This window comes from Oncorhynchus clarkii, chromosome 20, assembly GCF_045791955.1.
Source record: "Oncorhynchus clarkii lewisi isolate Uvic-CL-2024 chromosome 20, UVic_Ocla_1.0, whole genome shotgun sequence".
NCBI lineage: Eukaryota > Metazoa > Chordata > Actinopteri > Salmoniformes > Salmonidae > Oncorhynchus > Oncorhynchus clarkii.
Window position 1 is genome coordinate 86,378,639 of NC_092166.1, and position 23,795 is coordinate 86,402,433.

At 46.0% G+C, this 23,795-nt stretch overlaps 1 protein-coding gene across 2 annotated transcripts; it reads right to left on the reverse strand.

The window, feature by feature from the left end:
• Window positions 1–1,421: 1,421 nt before the first annotated feature.
• Window positions 1,422–23,516, reverse strand: LOC139375744 (zinc transporter ZIP9-like). 2 transcript variants are annotated; one of them, XM_071117559.1, is made up of 7 exons: window positions 23,236–23,516; window positions 21,304–21,409; window positions 10,718–10,909; window positions 8,035–8,103; window positions 6,804–6,889; window positions 5,892–6,026; window positions 1,422–2,832 (listed from the first exon to the last, which is right to left on the reverse strand). In XM_071117559.1, the coding sequence occupies exons 1-7, from the start codon at window positions 23,329–23,331 to the stop codon at window positions 2,593–2,595; spliced, it is 924 nt and encodes a 307-aa protein (XP_070973660.1). In that variant the 5' UTR covers window positions 23,332–23,516; the 3' UTR covers window positions 1,422–2,592. The 2 variants fall into 2 exon arrangements, with proteins under 2 accessions (XP_070973660.1, XP_070973659.1); XM_071117558.1 differs by having other exon boundaries at window positions 2,580–2,832; window positions 5,826–6,026.
• Between the last annotated feature and the right edge of the window lie 279 nt (window positions 23,517–23,795).

A 23,795-nucleotide genomic window follows, 5' to 3' on the forward strand; every position in this document is an offset into this window, starting at 1 on the left:
CTGTATTTATACTGTAGTTTGAGATGTGTACTGTATTTATACTGTAGTTTGAGATGTGTACTGGATATATACTGTAGTTTGAGATGTCTACTGTATTTATACTGTAGTTTGAGATGTGTACTGGATATATACTGTATTTTGAATGTGATATTTTTGTAGCAGATCATTTTTCAGATGATAAAAGATTTAGTATTTATTAAAGTGACAAAACAAATGTAGTGCTTTTTACAGATACATTGTTAAAGGAATGATATAGTTTCTCAGGACATTATTATATTCAATAATGATATTATTATATTTAGTTACATCTTTAATAAAGCGTTATTTAGTGAATGTAACAATGGCTGTCCTGTTATAGTATAGTACTGATGTAGAACCTTTACTGTCCTGTTATAGTATAGTACTGATGTAGAACCTTTACTGTCCTGTTATAGTATAGTACTGATGTAGAACCTTTGCTGTCCTGTTATAGTATAGTACTGATGTACCTATTAGTATAGAACCTTTACTGTCCTGTTATAGTGTAGTACTGATGTACCTATTAGTGTAGTACTGATGTACCTATTAGTATAGAACCTTTACTGTCCTGTTATATAGTACTGATGTACCTATTAGTGTAGTACTAATTTACCTATTAGTATAGAACCTTTACTGTCCTGTTATAGTATAGTACTGATGTACCTATTAGTGTAGTACTGATGTACCTATTAGTATAGAACCTTTACTGTCCTGTTATAGTATAGTACTGACGTACCTATTAGTGTAGTACTGATGTACCTATTAGTATAGAACCTTTACTGTCCTGTTATAGTATAGTACTGATGTACCTATTAGTATAGTACTGATGTACCTATTAGTATAGAACCTTTACTGTCCTGTTATAGTATAGTACTGATGTACCTATTAGTATAGAACCTTTACTGTCCTGTTATATAGTACTGATGTACCTATTAGTGTAGTAGTGATGTACCTATTAGTGTAGTACTGATGTACCTATTAGTATAGAACCTTTACTGTCCTGTTATAGTATAGTACTGATGTACCTATTAGTGTAGTACTGATGTACCTATTAGTATAGAACCTTTACTGTCCTGTTATAGTATAGTACTGATGTACCTATTAGTGTAGTACTGATGTACCTATTAGTATAGAACCTTTACTGTCCTGTTATAGTATAGTACTGATGTACCTATTAGTATAGAACCTCTGTAACAGTACTGATATAGTACTGATGTACCTATTAGTATAGAACCTCTGTAACAGTACTGATATAGTACTGATGTACCTATTAGTATAGAACCTCTGTAACAGTACTGATATAGTACTGATGTTGTATTGTCCCTGACGTCCTGAGACATTACAAGCTGACAGTAGCAGTTGTAGGTGACAGCAACATCTGACATTGGGATAGAAACTACACATTCAATACAATCTAACTTTATTAATCAGCAATTTACAAGTCATGTACTTTAAAAAACATTTTTTTTTTTAAATCTATGATTGTTATGATAAAGTATTCATTAAAAATACAGCCTATTGTCCTTAGCCTGGGGACCAATCTGTTTGGATAATATTCCACTTAGGGTACTCTGTGTTATAAAGATGTTTAGCATTTGACACAGATTGCCAAGGAGTGTTACGATATCTAAACAGACTGGTAACCAGACAACATTGTCCTGGCTATAGTACACAACGTAGAAATGTATTTAAGATCTCTCCTTGTCTATAAAGACATATCTTGATCACATCCAATATAAAATCAATAAATCATCACTATATTGTGGTTCATTTAGGCCACGTCGTTATGACAACCATTTAAATTCTGATAAAGTTTTTTTTTTTTTTTAGTTTTCCACAACCCAGCCAAAACATTTCTCAGAAATTACAAAAGACGAAATGTTATCCATTTGATTCAAATCTGGTTTTGGGGACTTTTTTTTTAGCTAACCTAAATAAATAAACAAATGTTTTGTTTGTTCAGTAGAGGTACAAAGGACATCAGGAAACCGGGGTTATTTTGAAAACGGGTCCACTTACTAGAAATGGTCTTGTTCTTTTCAGACAACTTCAAAAGTTTAGCTCAAAAGAATGTCCCACTCAGATCGGATAAGACAAACTATTACAAAAGCTCTATACACCAGAGTCGCACACACACACACACACACACACACACACACTGCCCTCTCTCTCTCTCTGATCCCACTCTTTTACATGACACACACACACACACACGCACACACTGCCCTCTCTCTCTCTCTGATTCCACTATTTTACATGACACACACACACACACACACACACACTATTCCTACCTTTGTTGGCTTGCTCAAAGCCCATGTCCTTATGACCTCTCAGAAAAAGACACTGACACGTACTGCATCACACACAGAAACACCCCCAATTGATCTCCAGCTATGTAAGAGTTGAGGTGTACTCCAGTGTAAATTAATGTTTGGTAACATGTTGTGGGTTGTCTTCTTTGCGTTAACTAGTCGGTCTTAGTTATAGACTTGATTTCCAGGCTTCCTTCACGTTCACTATCAATAGCTGAGTTATGAACAAGATTTGGTAGGATAGCGTCAATTCACAAGACTAGTCATCACGTAGTCCCAGGGCCAGTAACACAGGTAGTCCTGCTCCTAGTATCAGCGTGAGGCTCTCCAGGACCTCCAGCTGCCCGCTCCCAGTCCCGTGGAGGTGGGGAGAGCTCTGCTGCCCCCTGGAGCTGATCTCTGGTAGTACATGGACCGTAGCTACGTAGAGGAACGTCCCGGCGGAGAAGAGCATCCCAACACCTGTAGCACTCAGACGGTTCTGGGGCGAACCACCACACTGCAGTAGGAGGGAGAAACACACAGCACTCAGACGATTCTGGGGCGAACCACTACTCTGCAGTAGGAGGGAGAAACACACAGCACTCAGACGATTCTGGGGCGAACCACCACTCTGCAGTAGGAGAGGGAAACACACAGCACTCAGACGGTTCTGGGGCGAACCACCACACTGCAGTAGGAGGGAGAAACACACAGCACTCAGACGATTCTGGGGCGAACCACCACACTGCAGTAGGAGGGAGAAACACACAGCACTCAGACGATTCTGGGGCGAACCACCACTCTGCAGTAGGAGGGAGAAACACACAGCACTCAGACGATTCTGGGGCGAACCACCACTCTGCAGTAGGAGGGAGAAACACACAGCACTCAGACGATTCTGGGGCGAACCACCACTCTGCAGTAGGAGGGAGAAACACACAGCACTCAGACGATTCTGGGGCGAACCACTACTCTGCAGTAGGAGAGGGAAACACACAGCACTCAGACGATTCTGGGGCGAACCACCACTCTGCAGTAGGAGAGGGAAACACACAGCACTCAGACGGTTCTGGGGCGAACCACCACTCTGCAGTAGGAGAGGGAAACACAAAGCACTCAGACGATTCTGGGGCGAACCACCACTCTGCAGTAGGAGGGAGAAACACACAGCACTCAGACGGTTCTGGGGTGAACCACCACTCTGCAGTAGGAGGGAGAAACACACAGCACTCAGACGGTTCTGGGGCGAACCACCACTCTGCAGTAGGAGGGAGAAACACACAGCACTCAGACGGTTCTGGGGCGAACCATCACTGCAGTAGGAGGGAGAAACACACAGCACTCAGACGGTTCTGGGACGAACCACCACTCTGCAGTAGGAGGGAGAAACACAAAGCACTCAGACGGTTCTGGGGCGAACCACCACTCTGCAGTAGGAGGGAGAAACACACAGCACTCAGACGGTTCTGGGGCGAACCACCACTCTGCAGTAGGAGGGAGAAACACACAGCACTCAGACGGTTCTGGGGCGAACCACCACTCTGCAGTAGGAGGGAGAAACACACAGCACTCAGACGGTTCTGGGGCGAACCACCACTCTGCAGTAGGAGGGAGAAACACACAGCACTCAGACGATTCTGGGGCGAACCACCACACTGCAGTAGGAGGGAGAAACACACAGCACTCAGACGGTTCTGGGGCGAACCACCACACTGCAGTAGGAGGGAGAAACACACAGCACTCAGACGATTCTGGGGCGAACCACCACACTGCAGTAGGAGGGAGAAACACACAGCACTCAGACGATTCTGGGGCGAACCACCACACTGCAGTAGGAGGGAGAAACACACAGCACTCAGACGGTTCTGGGGCGAACCACCACTCTGCAGTAGGAGGGAGAAACACACAGCACTCAGACGGTTCTGGGGCGAACCACCACACTGCAGTAGGAGAGGGAAGTTTAAGTTCCTCGGCGTACACATCACAGACAAACTGAATTGGTCCACTCACACAGACAGCATCGTGAAGAAGGCGCAGCAGCGCCTCTTCAACCTCAGGAGGCTGAAGAAATGCGGTTTGTCACCAAAAGCACTCACAAACTTCTACAGATGCACAATCGAGAGCATCCTGGCGGGCTGTATCACCGCCTGGTACGGCAACTGCTCCGCCCACAACCGTAAGGCTCTCCAGAGGGTAGTGAGGTCTGCACAACGCATCACCGGGGGCAAACTACCTGCCCTCCAGGACACCTACACCACCCGATGTCACAGGAAGGCCATAAAGATCATCAAGGACATCAACCACCGAGCCACTGCCTGTTCACCCCGCTATCATCCAGAAGGCGAGGTCAGTACAGGTGCATCAAAGCTGGGACCGAGAGACTGAAAAACAGCTTCTATCTCAAGGCCATCAGACTGTTAAACAGCCACCACTAACATTGAGTGGCTGCTGCCAACACACTGACACTGACTCAACTCCAGCCACTTTAATAATGGGAATTGATGGGAAATTATGTAAATATATCACTAGCCACTTTAAACAATGCTACCTTATATAATGTTACTTACCCTACATTATTCAGTATATACTGTACTCTATATCATCGACTGCATCCTTATGTAATACATGTATCACTAGCCACTTTATACTATACTATGCCACTTTGTTTACATACTCATCTCATATGTACATACTGTACTCGATACCATCTACTGTATCTTGCCTATGCTGCTCTGTACCATCACTCATTCATATATCCTTATGTACATATTCTTTATCCCCTTACACTGTGTATAAGACAGTAGTTTTGGAATTGTTAGTTAGATTACTTGTTGATTATTACTGCATTGTCGGAACTAGAAGCACAAGCATTTCGCTACACTCGCATTAACATCTACTAACCATGTGTATGTGACAAATAAAATTTGATTTGATTTGAGAAACACACAGCACTCAGACGGTTCTGGGGCGAACCACCACTGTGCAGTAGGAGGGAGAAACACACAGCACTCAGACGATTCTGGGGCGAACCACTACTCTGCAGTAGGAGGGAGTAACACACAGCACTCAGACGGTTCTGGGGCGAACCACCACCCTGCAGTAGGAGGGAGAAACACACAGCACTCAGACGGTTCTGGGGCGAACCACCACACTGCAGTAGGAGGGAGAAACACAAAGCACTCAGACGGTTCTGGGGCGAACCACCACACTGCAGTAGGAGGGAGTAACACACAGCACTCAGACGGTTCTGGGGCGAACCACCACCCTGCAGTAGGAGGGAGAAACACACAGCACGCTGACGTCATATCAACGTTATCAAATCATTTTCACTGTTGGAAGTAGTTCCCTCTAGCCTGGTCCCAGAGATGTTATTGCCGTCTCACCAACTACTATGGTCAGCAGTTGGCAAAACAGCATACATGCATTTCCAGAACCAGGCTGAGTTCCCGCCTCTAGCAATCTCCAATCATTTACTAGTTTCATAGAAAAGGTTCCCGTTAGATAAACCACCTTTCTCGTCATTATGAAAGCACGTTGTTCTACGCCACTAAACAGCAGTCTGTTACTTCTTCTCACCGCGTTCAGGATAAAGTATGTACTGATGGAGAGTACAGGTGCTGCAGCAGAGAACACCAAGAGATGCTTCTGAATCTGCTTCTTCTCTACACCTGCCTGCATCAGAAAGGTGACCAGACCAAACGCTGTAGGAGCCTGAGAGAGAGAGAGAGAGAGAGAGAGAGAGGAAGGAGGTGGGAAAGAGGGAGAGAAGGAGTGAGAGGGAGAGAGAAAGAGGGAGAGAGGGAGTGAGAGAGGGAGAGAGAGGGAGAGGAAGGAGGTGGGAAGGAGAGAGAGAGAGAGGGGGGGAGAGAGAGAGAGAGAGAGAGAGAGAGAGAGAGAGAGAGAGAGAGAGAGAGAGAGAGAGAGAGAGAGAAAGAGAAACAGCAGCAAGATTTGTGACCTGTTGCCACGAGAAAAGGTCAACCAGTGAAGAACAAACACCATTGTAAATACAACCCATATTTATGCTTATTTATTTTCCCTTGTGTACTTTAACCATTTGTACATTGTTACAACACTGTATATATATATAATATGACATTTGAAATGTCTTTATTGTTTTGAAACTTCTGTGAGTGTAATGTTTACTGTTAATTTGTATCGTTTATTTCACTTTTGTATATTATCTACCTCACTTGCTTTGGCAATGTTAACACATGTATCCCATGACAATAAAGCCCCTTGAATTGAATTGAGGGAGGGAGGGAGGGAGGGAGGGAGGGAGGGAGGGAGGGAGGGAGGGAGGGAGGGAGGGAGGGAGGGAGGGAGGGAGGGAGAATTAAATCAATTCAAGTACATTGAATTGAGAGAGGGCTTAAGGAGTTTGCAAGAACAATCAACCATTGATTGGTTTGTCCTGATGTCCCGATGTCCTGAATTGCTTGTGATATTACCTCCATAGTAGATCTGATTAATGCAGCGGACTCTCACCTTGTGCAGAATCACAGCCAGGAACACCACGACTTGAACTGTGACCTGGGAGGAAGCCACGGCTGTACCTAACGCTACACCGTCAGCTGGGGAGAGAGGAACAATGTTATTACAACACACACACCCTGGCAGCTATACAGGCAGGCAGAGGAGAGAGACAATGATCACTATACCGACAGACAGACACACCGTCAGCTACAGGCAGACCAGACCAGACCAGACCAGACCAGACCAGACAGACAGACAGACAGACGTGTGTGTGTGTAGTGTGAGTAGTGTGTATAGTGTGTGTGTGTGTGTGTGTGTGTGTAGTGTGTATGAGTAGTGTGTATAGTACCTACCAGCAGCATGGATAACCAGTCCCAGTGTAGCTGTGTGTGTGTGTGTGTGTGTGTGTGTGTGTGTGTGTGTGTGTGTGTGTGTGTGTGTGTGTGTAGTGTGTGTGTGTGTGTGTATAGTGTGTATGAGTAGTGTGTGTGTGTGTGTGTAGTGTGTATGAGTAGTGTGTGTGTAGTGTGTATGAGTAGTGTGTATGAGTAGTGTGTATAGTACCTACCAGCAGCATGGATAACCAGTCCCAGTGTAGCTGTGTGTGTAGTGTGTGTGTGTGTGTGTGTGTGTGTGTGTAGTGTGTATGAGTAGTGTGTGTGTGTGTGTGTAGTGTGTGTGTAGTGTGTGTGTGTGTGTATGAGTAGTGTGTGTGTAGTGTGTGTGTAGTGTGTGTGTGTAGTGTGTGTGTGTGTGTGTGTGTGTGTGTGTGTGTGTGTGTGTGTAGTGTGTGTGTGTGTGTAGTGTGTGTAGTGTGTGTGTGTAGTGTGTATGAGTAGTGTGTGTACCAGCAGCATGGATAACCAGTGTGTGTGTGTGTAGTGTGTGTGTGTGTGTGTAGTGTGTGTGTGTGTGTAGTGTGTGTGTGTGTAGTGTGTGTGTAGTGTGTATAGTACCTACCAGCAGCATGGATAACCAGTCCCAGTGTAGCTGTGTGTGTAGTGTGTGTGTGTGTGTAGTGTGTATGAGTAGTGTGTATAGTACCTACCAGCAGCATGGATAACCAGTCCCAGTGTAGCTGTGTGTGTAGTGTGTGTGTAGTGTGTGTGTGTGTGTGTGTAGTGTGTATGAGTAGTGTGTATAGTACCTACCAGCAGCATGGATAACCAGTCCCAGTGTAGCTGTGTGTGTAGTGTGTGTGTGTGTGTGTGTAGTGTGTATGAGTAGTGTGTGTATTACCTACCAGCAGCATGGATAACCAGTCCCAGTGTAGCTGTGATACTGGTCCTGTTGGACATCCCAGTCCGTGGATCTGGAACAACACAATCAACTAACTGATAGCAACATGAGCTGAACATAATGAACGGTAGTACCACAATGACTAAAGTTTGGAGAGGAGGTTTGGAGAGGGGGTTTGGAGAGGGGGTTTGGAGAGGGGGTTTGGAGAAAGGGGTTTGGAGAACGGGGTTTGAAGAAGTGGTTTGGAGAGGGGGTTTGGAGAAAGGGGGTTTGGAGAAAGGAGTTTGGAGAATGGGGTTTGGAGAGGGGGTTTGGGGAGGGGGTTTGGAGAAAGGGGTTTGGAGAAAGGGGTTTGGAGAGGGGGTTTGGAAAGGGGGTTTGAAGAAGTGGTTTGGAGAGGGGGTTTGGAGAAAGGGGTTTGGAGAATGGGGTTTGGAGAGGGGGTTTGGAGAGGGGGTTTGAAGAAGTGGTTTGGAGAGGGGGTTTGGAGAAAGGGGTTTGGAGAATGGGGTTTGGAGAGGGGGTTTGGAGAAAGGGGTTTGGAGAAAGGGGTTTGGAGAGGGGGTTTGGAAAGGGGGTTTGGAAAGGGGGTTTGGAGAATGGGGTTTGGAGAGGGGGTTTGGAAAGGGGGGTTGGAGAAGAGGTTTGGAAAGGGGGTTTGGAGAATGGGGGTTTGGAAAGGGGGTTTGGAGAAAGGGGGGTTGGAAAGGGGGGTTGGAAAGGGGGTTTGGAAAGGGGGTTTGGAGAGGAGGTTTGGAGAAAGGGGGTTTGGAAAGGGGGTTTGGAAAGGGGGTTTGGAGAAAGGGGGTTTGGAAAGGGGGTTTGGAAAGGGGGTTTGGAGAAAGGGGGTTTGGAAAGGGGGTTTGGAGAGGGGGTTTGGAGAAAGGGGGTTTGGAGAAAGGGGGTTTGGAGAAAGGGGGTTTGGAGAAAGGGGGTTTGGAAAGGGGGTTTGGAGAGGAGGTTTGGAGAAAGGGGGTTTGGAAAGGGGGTTTGGAAAGGGGGTTTGGAGAAAGGGGGTTTGGAAAGGGGGTTTGGAAAGGGGGTTTGGAGAAAGGGGGTTTGGAAAGGGGGTTTGGAGAGGGGGTTTGGAGAAAGGGGGTTTGGAGAAAGGGGGTTTGGAGAAAGGGGGTTTGGAGAAAGGGGGTTTGGAAAGGGGGTTTGGAGAGGAGGTTTGGAGAAAGGGGGTTTGGAAAGGGGGTTTGGAAAGGGGGTTTGGAGAAAGGGGGTTTGGAAAGGGGGTTTGGAAAGGGGGTTTGGAGAAAGGGGGTTTGGAAAGGGGGTTTGGAGAGGGGGTTTGGAGAAAGGGGGTTTGGAGAAAGGGGGTTTGGAGAAAGGGGGTTTGGAGAAAGGGGGTTTGGAAAGGGGGTTTGGAGAATGGGTGCAGATCTTCCTTATTTTCTTTATAACGGATTAGTTTCAGTGACGACAAGCACCACCAACCCACGAAAGTCTATAATTTGATGACTGCAGAGTTTTCCTTTTTTCATATGGACAAACTGTGGAGCAAGCTAGAGATACACTATATATACAAAAGTATGTGGACACCCCTTCAAATTAGTGGATTTGGCTACTTCAGCCACACCAGTTGCTGACAGGTGTATAAAAGCAAGCACACAGCCATGCAATCTCCGTAGACAAACAGTGGCAGTAGAATTACCTTATTGAAGAGCTCAGTGAGTTTCAACATGGCACCGTCATAGGATGCCACCAACAAGTCAGTTTGTCCAATTTCTTCCCTGCTAGAGCTGCCCCCGATCAACTGTAAGTGCTAGGCGCAACACAACAACGGCTCAGCTCTGAAGTGGTGGGCCACACAAGCTCACAGAACGGGACCACCGAGTGCTGAAGCGCGTAGTACGTAAAAATCAGAGTTCCAAACTAACTCTGGAAGCAACGTCAGCACAAGAACTGTTAGGGAGCTTCATGAAATAGGTTTCCATGGCCGAGCAGCCACGCACAAGCCTAAGATCACCGTGAGAAATGCCAAGCGTCGGCTGGATTGGTGTAAAGCTTGCCACTATTGGACTCTGGAGCAAGCTTCACCATCTGGGAGTCGGACGGACAAATCTGGGTTTGGCAGATGCCAGGAGAACGCTACCTGCCCGAATGCATAGTGCCAACTGTAAAGTTTGGTGGAGGAGGAATAATGGTCTGGGGCTGTTTTTCATGGTTCAAGCTAGGCCCCTTAGTTACTTAACGCTACTGCATACAATGTAATTTTAGATGATTCTGTACTTCCAACTTTGTGGCAACAGTTTGGGGTAAGCCCTTTCCTGTTTCAATATGACAACGCCTCCGTGCACAAAACGAGGTCTAAAAAGGGGACCAACTCCATATTAATGCCCATGATTTTGGAATGAGATGTTCGACCAGCAGGTGTCCACATACTTTTGGTAATGTTGCGTATGATGCTATATGAAGTAGTAACTCATCTGAGAAGGCTGAAGTTGAACCCAGACACTGATTTTAAAAAATCAGTTTAGCATTTCCCCACTAATGGTGAAGGTAATGATTGAGGGAGAGAGGAAACTGATCCTAGAACAGGTTTTCAATGGGTCGGGATAATGCTTACAATACTAGCCCAAATGAACGCTAAGGAAGTTAGCATCTTCACAGTGTGTTTTCAATAGGACAGGCTAATGCTAATAGAGTGAGGAGCTAGGTCTTCACCTCGGAGCATCACTGACCGTGTCTGGAGCAGTAGCTACTGATCTGGTCCACCAGGAACATGAGGATGAACCCTACGACCAGGGAGACCCCGATGAAGAACCGTGCTGGGAGACCTTTAGAGGAGGAGTCCTCCTCCTGGAGCTGCTGCCCGACCCCAACGTCACTGGCATTCTGATTGGCTGCTGCTGGGGCGACAGAGCAGGAGGAGACTGCGGAGAGAATACCGAGAGGTGTGTGTTCTTAACAAACACAGACTTTTTAGCAACAAGCACACTCAACCAGATATGGAGTCAACATCCTCAAATAAAACATGTTATGTATCCCTGTGTGCAGTATCCAGATTCCACAGTTTTTTTTTATTTCACCTTTATTTAACCAGGTAGGCTAGTTGAGAACAAGTTCTCATTTGCAACTGCGACCTGGCCAAGATAAGGCATAGCAGTGTGAACAGACAACACAGAGTTACACATGGAGTAAACAATTAACAAGTCAATAACACAGTAGAAAAAAGGGGAGTCTATATATACATTGTGTGCAAAAGGCATGAGAAGGTAGGCAAATAATTACAATTATGCAGATTAACACTGGAGTGATAAATGATCAGATGGTTATGTAAAGGTAGAGATATTGGTGTGCAAAAGAGCAGAAAAATAAATAAATAAAAACAGTATGGGGATGAGGTAGGTGAAAATGGGTGGGCTATTTACCAATAGACTATGTACAGCTGCAGCGATCGGTTAGCTGCTCAGATAGCAGATGTTTGAAGTTGGTGAGGGAGATAAAAGTCTCCAACTTCAGCGATTTTTGCAATTCGTTCCAATCACAGGCAGCAGAGAACTGGAACGAAAGGCGGCCAAATGAGGTGTTGGCTTTAGGGATGATCAGTGAGATACACCTGCTGGAGCGCGTGCTGCGGATGGGTGTTGCCATCGTAACCAGTGAACTGAGATAAGGCGGAGCTTTACCTAGCATGGACTTGTAGATGAGCTGGAGCCAGTGGGTCTGGCGACGAATATGTAGCGAGGGCCAGCCGATTAGAGCATACAAGTCGCAGTGGTGGGTGGTATAAGGTGCTTTAGTGACAAAACGGATGGCACTGTGATAAACTGCATCCAGTTTGCTGAGTAGAGTGTTGGAAGCAATTTTGTAGATGACATCGCCGAAGTCGAGGATCGGTAGGATAGTCAGTTTTACTAGGGTAAGTTTGGCGGCGTGAGTGAAGGAGGCTTTGTTGCGGAATAGAAAGCCGACTCTTGATTTGATTTTCGATTGGAGATGTTTGATATGGGTCTGGAAGGAGAGTTTAGAGTCTAGCCAGACACCTAGGTACTTATAGATGTCCACATATTCAAGGTCGGAACCATCCAGGGTGGTGATGCTGGTCAGGCGTGCGGGTGCAGGCAGCGAACGGTTGAAAAGCATGCATTTGGTTTTACTAGCGTTTAAGAGCAGTTGGAGGCCACGGAAGGAGTGCTGTATGGCATTGAAGCTCGTTTGGAGGTTAGATAGCACAGTGTCCAAGGACGGGCCGGAAGTATATAGAATGGTGTCGTCTGCGTAGAGGTGGATCAGGGAATCGCCCGCAGCATGAGAAACATCATTGATATATACAGAGAAAAGAGTCGGCCCGAGAATTGAACCCTGTGGCACCCCCATAGAGACTGCCAGAGGACCGGACAGCATGCCCTCCGATTTGACACACTGAACTCTGTCTGCAAAGTAATTGGTGAACCAGGCAAGGCAGTCATCCGAAAAACCGAGGCTACTGAGTCTGCCAATAAGAATACGGTGATTGACAGAGTCGAAAGCCTTGGCAAGGTCTATGAAGACGGCTGCACAGTACTGTCTTTTATCGATGGCGGTTATGATATCGTTTAGTACCTTGAGCGTGGCTGAGGTACACCCGTGACCAGCTCGGAAACCAGATTGCACAGCGGAGAAGGTACGGTGGGATTCAAGATGGTCAGTGATCTGTTTGTTGACTTGGCTTTCGAAGACCTTAGATAGGCAGGGCAGGATGGATATTGGTCTGTAACAGTTTGGGTCCAGGGTGTCGCCCCCTTTGAAGAGGGGGATGACTGCGGCAGCTTTCCAATCCTTGGGGATCTCAGACGATATGAAAGAGAGGTTGAACAGGCTGGTAATAGGGGTTGCGACAATGGCGGCGGATAGTTTCAGGAATAGAGGGTCCAGATTGTCAAGCCCAGCTGATTTGTACGGGTCCAGGTTTTGCAGCTCTTTCAGAACATCTGCTATCTGGATTTGGGTAAAGGAGAACCTGGAGAGGCTTGGGCGAGTAGCTGCGGGGGGGGGGGAGCTGTTGGACGAGGTTGGAGTAGCCAGGCGGAAGGCATGGCCAGCCGTTGAGAAATGCTTGTTGAAGTTTTCGATAATCATGGATTTATCGGTGGTGACCGTGTTACCTAGCCTCAGTGCAGTGGGCAGCTGGGAGGAGGTGCTCTTGTTCTCCATGGACTTCACAGTGTCCCAGAACTTTTTGGAGTTGGAGCTACAGGATGCAAACTTCTGCCTGAAGAAGTTGGCTTTAGCTTTCCTGACTGACTGTGTGTATTGGTTCCTGACTTCCCTGAACAGTTGCATATCGCGGGGACTGTTCGATGTTAGTGCAGTCCGCCACAGGATGTTTTTGTGCTGGTCGAGGGCAGTCAGGTCTGGAGTGAACCAGGGGCTATATCTGTTCTTAGTTCTGCATTTTTTGAACGGAGCATGCTTATCTAAAATGGTGAGGAAGTTACTTTTAAAGAAAGACCAGGCATCCTCAACTGACGGGATGAGGTCAATGTCCTTCCAGGATACCCGGGCCAGGTCGATTAGAAAGGCCTGCTCACAGAAGTGTTTTAGGGAGCGTTTGACAGTGATGAGGGGTGGTCGTTTGACTGCGGCTCCGTAGCGGATACAGGCAATGAGGCAGTGATCGCTGAGATCCTGGTTGAAGACAGCGGAGGTGTATTTGGAGGGCCAGTTGGTCAGGATGACGTCAATGAGGGTGCCCTTGTTTACAGAGTTAGGGTTGTACCTGGTGGGTTCCTTGATGATTTGAGTGAGATTGAGGGCATCTAGCTTAGATTGTAGGACTGCCGGGGTGTTAAGCATATCCCAGTTTAGGTCACCTAACAGAACAAACTCTGAAGCTAGATGGGGGGCGATCAATTCACAAATGGTGTCCAGGGCACAGCTGGGAGCTGAGGGGGGTCGGTAGCAGGCGGCAACAGTGAGAGACTTATTTCTGGAGAGAGTGATTTTCAAAATTAGTAGTTCGAACTGTTTGGGTATGGACCTGGAAAGTATGACATTACTTTGCAGGCTCTCTCTGCAGTAGACTGCAACTCCTCCTCCTTTGGCAGTTCTATCTTGACGGAAGATGTTATAGTTGGGTATGGAAATCTCCGAATTTTTGGTGGCCTTCCTGAGCCAGGATTCAGACACGGCAAGGACATCAGGGTTAGCAGAGTGTGCTAGAGCAGTGAGTAAGACAAACTTAGGGAGGAGGCTTCTGATGTTGACATGCATGAAACCAAGGCTTTTTCGATCACAGAAGTCAACAAATGAGGGTGCCTGGGGACATGCAGGGCCTGGGTTTACCTCCACATCACCCGCGGAACAGAGAAGGAGTAGTATGAGGGTGCGGCTGAAGGCTATCAAAACTGGTCGCCTAGGGCGTTGGGGACAGAGAATAAGAGGAGCAGGTTTCTGGGCATGGTAGAATATATTCAGGGCATAATGCGCAAACAGGGGTATGGTGGGGTGCGGGTACAGCGGAGGTAAGCCCAGGCACTGGGTGATGATGAGAGAGGTTGTATCTCTGGACATGCTGGTTGTAATGGGTGAGGTCACCGCATGTGTGGGGGGTGGGACAAAGGAGGTAACAGGGGTATAAAGAGTGGAACTAGGGGCTCCATTGTAAACTAAAACAATGATAACTAACCTGCACAACAGTATACAAGGCATATTGACATTTGAGAGAGACATACAGCAAGGCATACAGTAATCACAGGTGTTGAATTGGGAGAGCTAGCTAAAACAGTAGGTGAGACAACAGCTAATCAGCTAGCACAACAACAGCAGGTAGAATGGCGATTGATTAGGCAGAGGGTCGGATTAACTACACACAGAGCCTAAGTGCGGCTGGGGCCGACAGATAAAACATAAACAAGCAGAATGGATTACCGTGATTAATGGACAGTCCAGCATGCATCAGCTATGTAGCCAAGTGATCAGTGTCCAAGGGGCAGCGGTGGATGGGGCAGGGAAGCTGGACTGGCGAGTGTTATCCAGGTTAAAAAACTAACAATGACCAAATAGCTTGTAGCCAGTTAGCTGGTTAGCTTCTGGAGGTTCTTGAGTGTGTTCTAAAAATGTAAAGATAATAGCGGTTCCGTATCACATTGGGTGAGGCAGGTTACCGGAAGGTATAAACAAATTAAGAATCGAAAAGGGGTAGAAAGTAAATATGGGTTCAGTGAGTGTTTGGGACGCGGCGATTCAGACGGTTAGCAGGCCTGTGCTAACAAGCTGACGGTGCTAAACACGGTAGCAGTTAGCGGACCGGGCTAAACAAGCTAGCAGTTAGCAGGCCGAATTTGCAAGCAAGGAGATAGCAAGGGCTAGAGAGTTAGCCTTTGGGGACGTCGCGATGGGGGTATCTGTTTATTCCTCTTCATGCAGTGACATCGATGGACCGGTCGTGGGTCTGGATATTGTAGCCCAGGAGCTCAAAATGTTCCGTTTGCGATGGGAATCCGGGGATGAAAAATAAAATAAAATAATAAATAGGTCCGTTATGCTCTGGTTAGAGTCGCGTTGTTCGAACTGGCGAGAGCTTTCCGAGCTAAAGGTTAGCTAAAGGTTAGCTGATGACCGGTTAGCTGAAGACCGCTAGCAATGTTTTGCTGAAGCTGGTAGTTCGTTGGCTAGCTTCAGTTGAGGGGTTCCAGGTCCGAAGTAAATATAAATACTTTAGGAGAAATAGCTACGTTGGGTGAGGCGGGTTGCAGGAGAGTATTTAGAAGAAGTTGAGGTTCAGCAAAAAGTTTTAAAGATATGTGAAGAAAACAAACGATATATACAAGGGACACTACACGACAATACGTCCTACTGCTACGCCATCTTGTACTTCTTCAATTAATAGATCACAAACAGTCTGAAAACACCTCTCAGAAACAGTCTGAAAACATCTATTAGAAACAGTCTGAAAACATCTATCAGAAACAGTCTGAAAACATCTCAGAAACAGTCTGAAAACATATCTCAGAAACATTCTGAAAACATCTATCAGAAACAGTCTGAAAACATCTCTCAGAAACAGTCTGAAAACATCTATCAGAAACAGTCTGAAAACATTTATCAGAAACAGTCTGAAAACATCTCTCTGAAACAGTCTGAAAACATCTCTCAGAAACAGTCTGAAAACATCTCCTCTCAGAAACAGTCTGAAAACATCTCCTCTCAGAAACAGTCTGAAAACATCTCTCTGAAACAGTCTGAAAACACCTCTCAGAAACAGTCTGAAAACATCTATCAGAAACAGTCTGAAAACATCTCCTCTCAGAAACAGTCTGAAAACATCTCCTCTCAGAAACAGTCTGAAAACATCTCTCAGAAACAGTCTGAAAACACCTCTCAGAAACAGTCTGAAAACATCTCAGAAACAGTCTGAAAACACCTCTCAGAAACAGTCTGAAAACACCTCTCAGAAACAGTCTGAAAACATCTCTCAGAAACAGTCTGAAAACACCTCTCAGAAACAGTCTGAAAACACCTCTCAGAAACAGTCTGAAAACACCTCTCAGAAACAGTCTGAAAACATCTCTCAGAAACAGTCTGAAAACATCTCTCAGAACCAGTCTGAAAACATCTCTCAGAAACAGTCTGAAAACATCTCTCAGAAACAGTCTGAAAACATCTCTCTGAAACAGTCTGAAAACACCTCTCAGAAACAGTCTGAAAACATCTCTCAGAAACAGTCTGAAAACATCTCTCAGAAACAGTCTGAAAACACCTCTCAGAAACAGTCTGAAAACACCTCTCAGAAGCAGTCTGAGTGGTCAAAGCAAGAGTGTTAAAACAGTCTGGACAACCAATCCCTCTCCGTCTGGACAACCCCTCCCTCTCCGTCTGGACAACTCCTCCCTCTCCGTCTGGACAACCCCTCCCTCTCAGTCTGGACAACCCTTCCCTCTCCGTCTGGACAACCCCTCCCTCTCCGTCTGGACAACCCCTCCCTCTCCGTCTGGACAACACCTCCCTCTCCGTCTGGACAACCCCTCCCTCTCCGTCTGGACAACCCCCCCCCTCTCCGTCTGGACAACCCCCCCCCTCTCCGTCTGGACAACCCCTCCCTCTCCGTCTGGACAACCCCTCCCTCTTAGTCTGGACAACCCCTCCCTCTGTCTGGACAACCCCTCCCTCTCCGTCTGGACAACCCCTCCCTCTCCGTCTGGACAACCCCTCCCTCTCCGTCTGGACAACCCCTCCCTCTCCGTCTGGACAACCCCTCCCTCTCCGTCTGGACAACCCCTCCCTCTCAGTCTGGACAACCCCTCCCTCTCCGTCTGGACAACCCCCCCCTCTCAGTCTGGACAACCCCTCCCTCTCTCCCTCTAGTTAATAGAACCTGTCCTCTCCTGGCTCTTACTGACACCTACCCTCTCGGTCTGGACAACCCCCCCCTCTCGCTCTAGTTAATAGAGTCTGTCCTCTCCTGGCTCTTACTGACACCTCCCCTCTTTACATTTACTGCAACCAGCATAATCAACCACTTTTTATTTTTAATTTAACATTTATTTAACTAGGCAAGTCAGTTAAGAACAAATTCTTATTTACATTGACGGCCTACCCCAAGCCAAACCCTCCCCTCCCCTAACCCGGACGACGCTGGGCCAATTGAGCGCAGCCCTATGGGACTGCCGATCATGGCCAGTTGTGATACAGCCTGGGATCGTACCAGGGTCTGTAGTGACACCTTTAGCACCGCGATGCAGTGCCTCAGACCGCTGCGACACTTAACACTGACTGACACGGGACGTCCACGGACATGGAAAAGTCCACCAGACCAAATCTGAACCAATCACAGACGTCTAGGTTTCATAACTTTGGACAGCACAGCATAGTACAGAAGTACAGTACAGAAAAGTAGAGTACAGAAAAGTAGAGTACAGTAGAGGATAGTACAGAAAAGTACAGTACAGAAAAGTACAGTACAGTAGAGGATCGTACAGAAAAGTAGAGTACAGCAGAGTACAGTAGAAGATCGTACAGAAAAGTAGAGTAAAGTAGAGTACAGTAGAGGATAGTACAGAAATGTAGAGGACAGAAAAGTAGAGTACAGAAAAGTAGAGTACAGTAAAGTAGAGTACAGTAAAGTAGAGTAAAGAAATGTAGAGGACAGTAAAGTAGAGTACAGTAGAGGATCGTACAGTAAAGTAGAGTACAGTAGAGGATCGTACAGTAAAGGTAGAGTACAGTAAAGTAGAGTACAGAAATATAGAGGACAGTAAAGTAGAGTACAGAAAGGTACAGTAGAGCAGGGTTTCCCCAAACGTTTTCACTCGGGGCCCATCTTCCAGCAACAAAAAACTGGGGCCCATCTTCCAGCAACAACAAACTGGAGCCCATCTTCCAGCAACAACAAACTGGGGCCCATCTTCCAGCAACAACAAACTGGGGCCCATCTTCCAGCAACAACAAACTGGGGCCCATCTTCCAGCAACAACAAACTGGAGCCCATCTTCCAGCAACAACAAACTGGGGCCCATCTTCCAGCAACAACAAACTGGAGCCCTGCCCCACAGAGCAGTAGAGTTCAGTACAGCACAGTAAAATAGCGTAGAGTACAGTATAATGTACTGTACTGAACATACAGTTGAAGTCGGAAGTTTACATGCACTTAGGTTGGAGTCATTAAAACTCGTTTTTCAACCAATCCACAAATTTCTTGTTAACAAACTATAGTTTTGGCAAGTCGGTGAGGACATCTACTTTGTGCATGACACAAGTAATTTTTCCAACAATTGTTTACAGACAGATTATTTCACTTATAATTCACTGTATCACAATTACAGTGGGTCAGAAGTTTACATACACTAAGTTGACTGTGCATTTAAATTGCTTGGAAAATTCCAGAAAATGATGTCATGGCTTTAGAAGCTTCTGATAGGCTAATTGACATCATTTGAGTCAATTGGAGGTGTACCTGTGGATGTATTTCAAGGCCCACCTTCAAACTCAGTGCCTCTTCGCTTGACATCACGGGAAAATGAAAAGAAATCAGCCAAGACCTCAGAAAAATAATTGTAGGCCTCCACAAGTCTGGTTCATCCTTGGGAGCAATTTCCAAACGCCTGAAGGTACCACGTTCATCTGTACAAACAATAGTACGCAAGTATAAAAACCATGGAACCACACAGCCGTCATACCGCTCAGGAAGGAGAAGCGTTCTGTCTCCTAGAGATGAACGTACTTTGGTGTGAAAAGTGCAAATCAATCCCAGAACAGCAGCAAAGGACCTTGTGAAGATGCTGGAGGAAACAGGTACAAAAGTATCTATATCCACAGTAGAACGAGTCCTATATCGACATAACCTGAAAGGCCGCTCAGCACGGAAGAAGCCACTGTTCCAAAACCGCCATAAAAAATCCAGACTACGGTTTGAAACTGCACATGGGGACACAGATCGTACTTTTTGGAGAAATGTCCTCTGATCTGATGAAACAAAATAGAACTGTTTGGCCATAATGACCGTCGTTATGTTTGGAGGAAAAAGGGGGAGGCTGGCAAGCTGAAGAACACCATCCCAACCGTGAAGCACGGGAGTGGCAGCATCATGTTGTGGGGGTGCATTGCTGCAGGAGAGACTGGTGCACTTCACAAAATAGATGGCATCATGAGGATGGAAAATTATGTGGATATATTGAAGCAACATCTCAAGACATAAGTCAGGAAGTTAAAACTTGGTCACAAATGGGTCTTCCAAATGGACAATTACCCCAAGCATACTTCCAAAGTTGTGGCAAAATGGCTTAAGGATAACAAAGTCAAGGTATTGGAGTGGCCGTCACAAAGCTCTGACCTCAATCCTATAGAAAATTTGTGGGCAGAACTGAAAAAGTGTGTGCGAGCAAGGAGGCCGACAAACCTGACTCAGTTACACCAGCTCTGTCAGGAGGAATGGGCCAAAATTCACCCAACTTATTGTGGGAAGCTTGTGGAAGGCTAACTGAAACGTTTAACTCTAGTTAAACAACTTAAAGACAATGCTACCAAATACTAATTGAGTGTATGTAAACTTCTGACCCACTGGGAATGTGACAAAAGAAATAAAAGCTGAAATAAATCATTCTCTTTACTATTATTCTGACATTTCACATTCTTAAAATACAGTGGTGATCCTAACTGACCTAAGACAGGGATTTTTTACTAGGATTAAATGTCAGGAATTGTGAAAAACGGAGTTTAATTGTATTTGGCTAAGGTGTATGTAAACTTCCGACTTCAACTGTATCTACTTCACTGTAGCTCTACTGTACTGTGCTGTCCAAATTTGTGAAACATAGACATCTATGATTGGTTCAGGTTTGGTCTGATCTGGACCAACCAAATGTGGTCTTGTTTGCAGCTCATTAGAATAACAGCCGGTGTTTAGAATAATAGCCAAACGTGGGAAGCAGGATGTGACATATTTCTACCTTCTTGTGTAGTCTCATACAGAGAGGATGTCATTCTGTCCCTGGGTGTTCGTCCACTTCACTTACTGTAGTTCATTAACTAAAAGAGATGTTTTCAAGGTCAAGGTGTCATATCATCGCTGACACCCCAGTCTTTCTGCAGGACATCTTTCTTCATTCAGAGCAGATGTTTAACAAAGTTTTTGGGGGGGAAAAAGTGGGTCGTATAAAAAAACTGAAGGAGATTTAAATGTCATTCTGAACAGCGCACAGTTCATTCAGTACATGTTTTTAATTAAATGTTTAGTGTAAATTGTTCAAAGTAGTTATTGTGCATAGAGTTGTATGGTTTATTAAACATTGAAATCAATGGTTGTTGTTTTTTTTTTTTTGTACATTTGAAAGTGAAAAAACCTGAGTCAAAGCGTAATTCCGTTACCATGGCATCGCCCTGCCGTAACAGTACAGCTTCCTGTCTGCCCAAGCCGAGCTATAACCAAGGACCCTTAAATTAGGTCACCAAGTTGATTTTCATTTAAATGAGGTCACTTCATTGCCCATGTATCCTGAAGTACCCCCAGGCTCTGCGGCTTGGTCTGACGGTGAAGTGGGTTTAACCAGACATCAATTAAAAGGGCTGGGCAGGCTGAGGGAGCATTTGGCTTGAAGGTCCATTATAGATACAGTTGAAAAGACGCATCACTGAAATGATAAACAGTTTGGCGAGATAACCCTTAGAGGACTACAGACTACTTATAGCATCAATGTAGCTGCAATCGAGGGACTGTTTTGCCCGTACAAACTTAACAACAGCGATGTAGCCTACAGTGAGTTATTGCTCCATCTGTCTTTTGAGGTCTTAGAGAAGTTGGAACCCCGGGCTGTTACTCCTGTTACATTATATGTCTGGTAACCCTCACCTCTCCATGACTCTTCCAGTAGTTCCACCCCTTCTGGAAGGACGATAGCTAGAGCTGTACCACAGAGCAGGCCTGCCCCGAATACACTAACAAACTGCAGCCTCTTCTGTTGGGAGAGAAAGGGACACACACACATTATTCTACCTACACACCAACGGTTGATTGTTCTAGGAAGGAGAGGGGTAAATACATGTGTCACGGTATAATAACAGTGTTAAATTATGCATTATCAATATAATTTAAAAAATATATATATTTACACAAAGTCAAGAATTCAAAACTGGTTACGGAGAAAAAAACGTGTCTGTCTGGTTCCAAAGGTCATTTCCTCTCCTCTATTACGGTAACAACAAGAGCTCAAACTGTACCAATCACACCCTTGGCAAATATCGAACCTTCCTCAGTGCCCCATTGTAAACTTCTGATGGTGATACATTTAGAATTACATTTTTATATATTGAATGAAGGAGAGGGGGGGGGGGGGGGGGGGGGGGGGGGTACAGTAGCTATTTATTGAATGAAGGAGAGGGGGGGTACAGTAGCTATTTACTGAATGAAGGAGAGGGGGGGTACAGTAGCTATCTATTGAATGAAGGAGAGGGGGGTACAGTAGCTATTTATTGAATGAAGGAGGGGGGGGGGGGTACAGTAGCTATTTATTGAATGAAGGAGGGGGGGGGGTACAGTAGCTATTTATTGAATGAAGGAGGGGGGGGGGTACAGTAGCTATTTATTGAATGAAGGAGGGGGGGGGGTACAGTAGCTATTTATTGAATGAAGGAGGGGGGGGGGTACAGTAGCTATTTATTGAATGAAGGAGAGGGGGGTACAGTAGCTATCTATTGAAAGAAGGAGAGTAGCTATGAAGGAGAGGGGGGTACAGTAGCTATTTATTGAATGGAGGGGGGGGGGGGGTACAGTAGCTATTTATTGAATGAAGGAGGGGGGGGGGTACAGTAGCTATTTATTGAATGAAGGAGAGGGGTTGGGGGGTACAGTAGCTATTTATTGAATGAAGGAGGGGTGGGGGTACAGTAGCTATGTATTGCATGAAGGAGAGGGGGGGGGGGGGGTACAGTAGCTATGTATTGCATGAAGGAGAGGGGGGGGGGGGGGGTACAGTAGCTATGTATTGCATGAAGGAGAGGGGGGGGGGGTAAAGTAGCTATTTATTGAATGAAGGAGAGGGGGGGGGGGGTACAGTAGCTATTTATTGAATGAAGGAGAGGGGGGGGGGGGGTAAAGTAGCTATTTATTGAATGAAGGGGGGGGGGGTACAGTAGCTATATATTGAATGAAGGAGAGGGGGGGGGGGGGTACAGTAGCTATTTACTGAATGAAAGGGGGGGGGGGGTACAGTAGCTATATATTGAATGAAGTAGAGGGGTTGGGGGGTGCAGTAGCTATTTATTGAATGAAGGAGAGGGGGGGGGGGTACAGTAGCTATTTACTGAATGAAAGGGGGGGGGGTACAGTAGCTATTTACTGAATGAAAGGGGGGGGGGGTACAGTAGCTATTTATTGAATGAAGGAGAGGGGGGGGGGTACAGTAGCTATTTACTGAATGAAAGGGGGGGGGTACAGTAGCTATTTATTGAATGAAGGAGAGGGGGGGGGGGGTACAGTAGCTATTTATTGAATGAAGGAGAGGGGGGGGGGGTACAGTAGCTATATATGGAATGAAGGAGAGGGGGGGGGGGGTACAGTAGCTATATATGGAATGAAGGGGGGGGGGGGGGGGTACAGTAGCTATCTATTGAATGTTCACTAAATATAGTATGGAGTGGATTCCATAGCAGGGACCAGTATGAGACAGGTCTGAAAAAACACTGACATGTTTGGCATCGGGAGAAGAGACCACAAAGGAAGGTACGGCGCAAGTTACAGACAGGAGGGGAACGGAGGGAATACAAGTTTAATTACATGACTTACCTCAGAAAGTTTCATCAGAAGTGGAATCAAACCTAATAGAAAACATCCCAAAAACATCGCAACGGATATTAAAATAATCGCTATTGCCTCATCCATGGCTATAGATCTTAATTTATGCACGATATTAAGAATGTCAGTTGTTTTTTTTATCCTCTCTACTATTTAAAATACACCTTTATCTGTACTGAAAATCCGTTTTTAAAAACTATTGGAAAAAGCCCTGATCACAAGCGAGACGCGCGTACATGACATTCTCCACGCTTCCACGTCGCCCGGGTTCTGTCGTAACCGCCCTTCTCAAAACAACGCCTGGCGGTACAAAACACCAACTGCAGAACAAGTAGAAAACCACCGTCGACTCCCTGAACTTGTGACCGTGGCGGGGTGATTTATATGAACTAGTTTCCTCTCCTGAACCTTCATCTGTACTGATGTGAAAATCCTGGATAAAAGGACATCAGTATAATGCGTTGGGAATATATGCTACTTGTTCGGGAGTTTTTCCCCTTCACTTCAGTGCAGAAGGAGAAAAGACAGCACTAAAACCATTTAAATGGCCT

Excerpts from the sequence above, each read along its gene's own strand:
- LOC139375744 (XM_071117558.1), bottom strand. The coding sequence starts at position 23,331 with ATGGATGAGGCAATAGCGATTATTTTAATATCCGTTGCGATGTTTTTG. Across the intron at positions 10,910-21,303 it reads ACTGGAAGAGTCATGGAGAG|TCTCCTCCTGCTCTGTCGCC; the intron begins GTGAGGGTTACC and ends TTCTCTCCGCAG. Across the intron at positions 8,104-10,717 it reads TAGCTACTGCTCCAGACACG|ATCCACGGACTGGGATGTCC; the intron begins GTCAGTGATGCT and ends GTGTTGTTCCAG.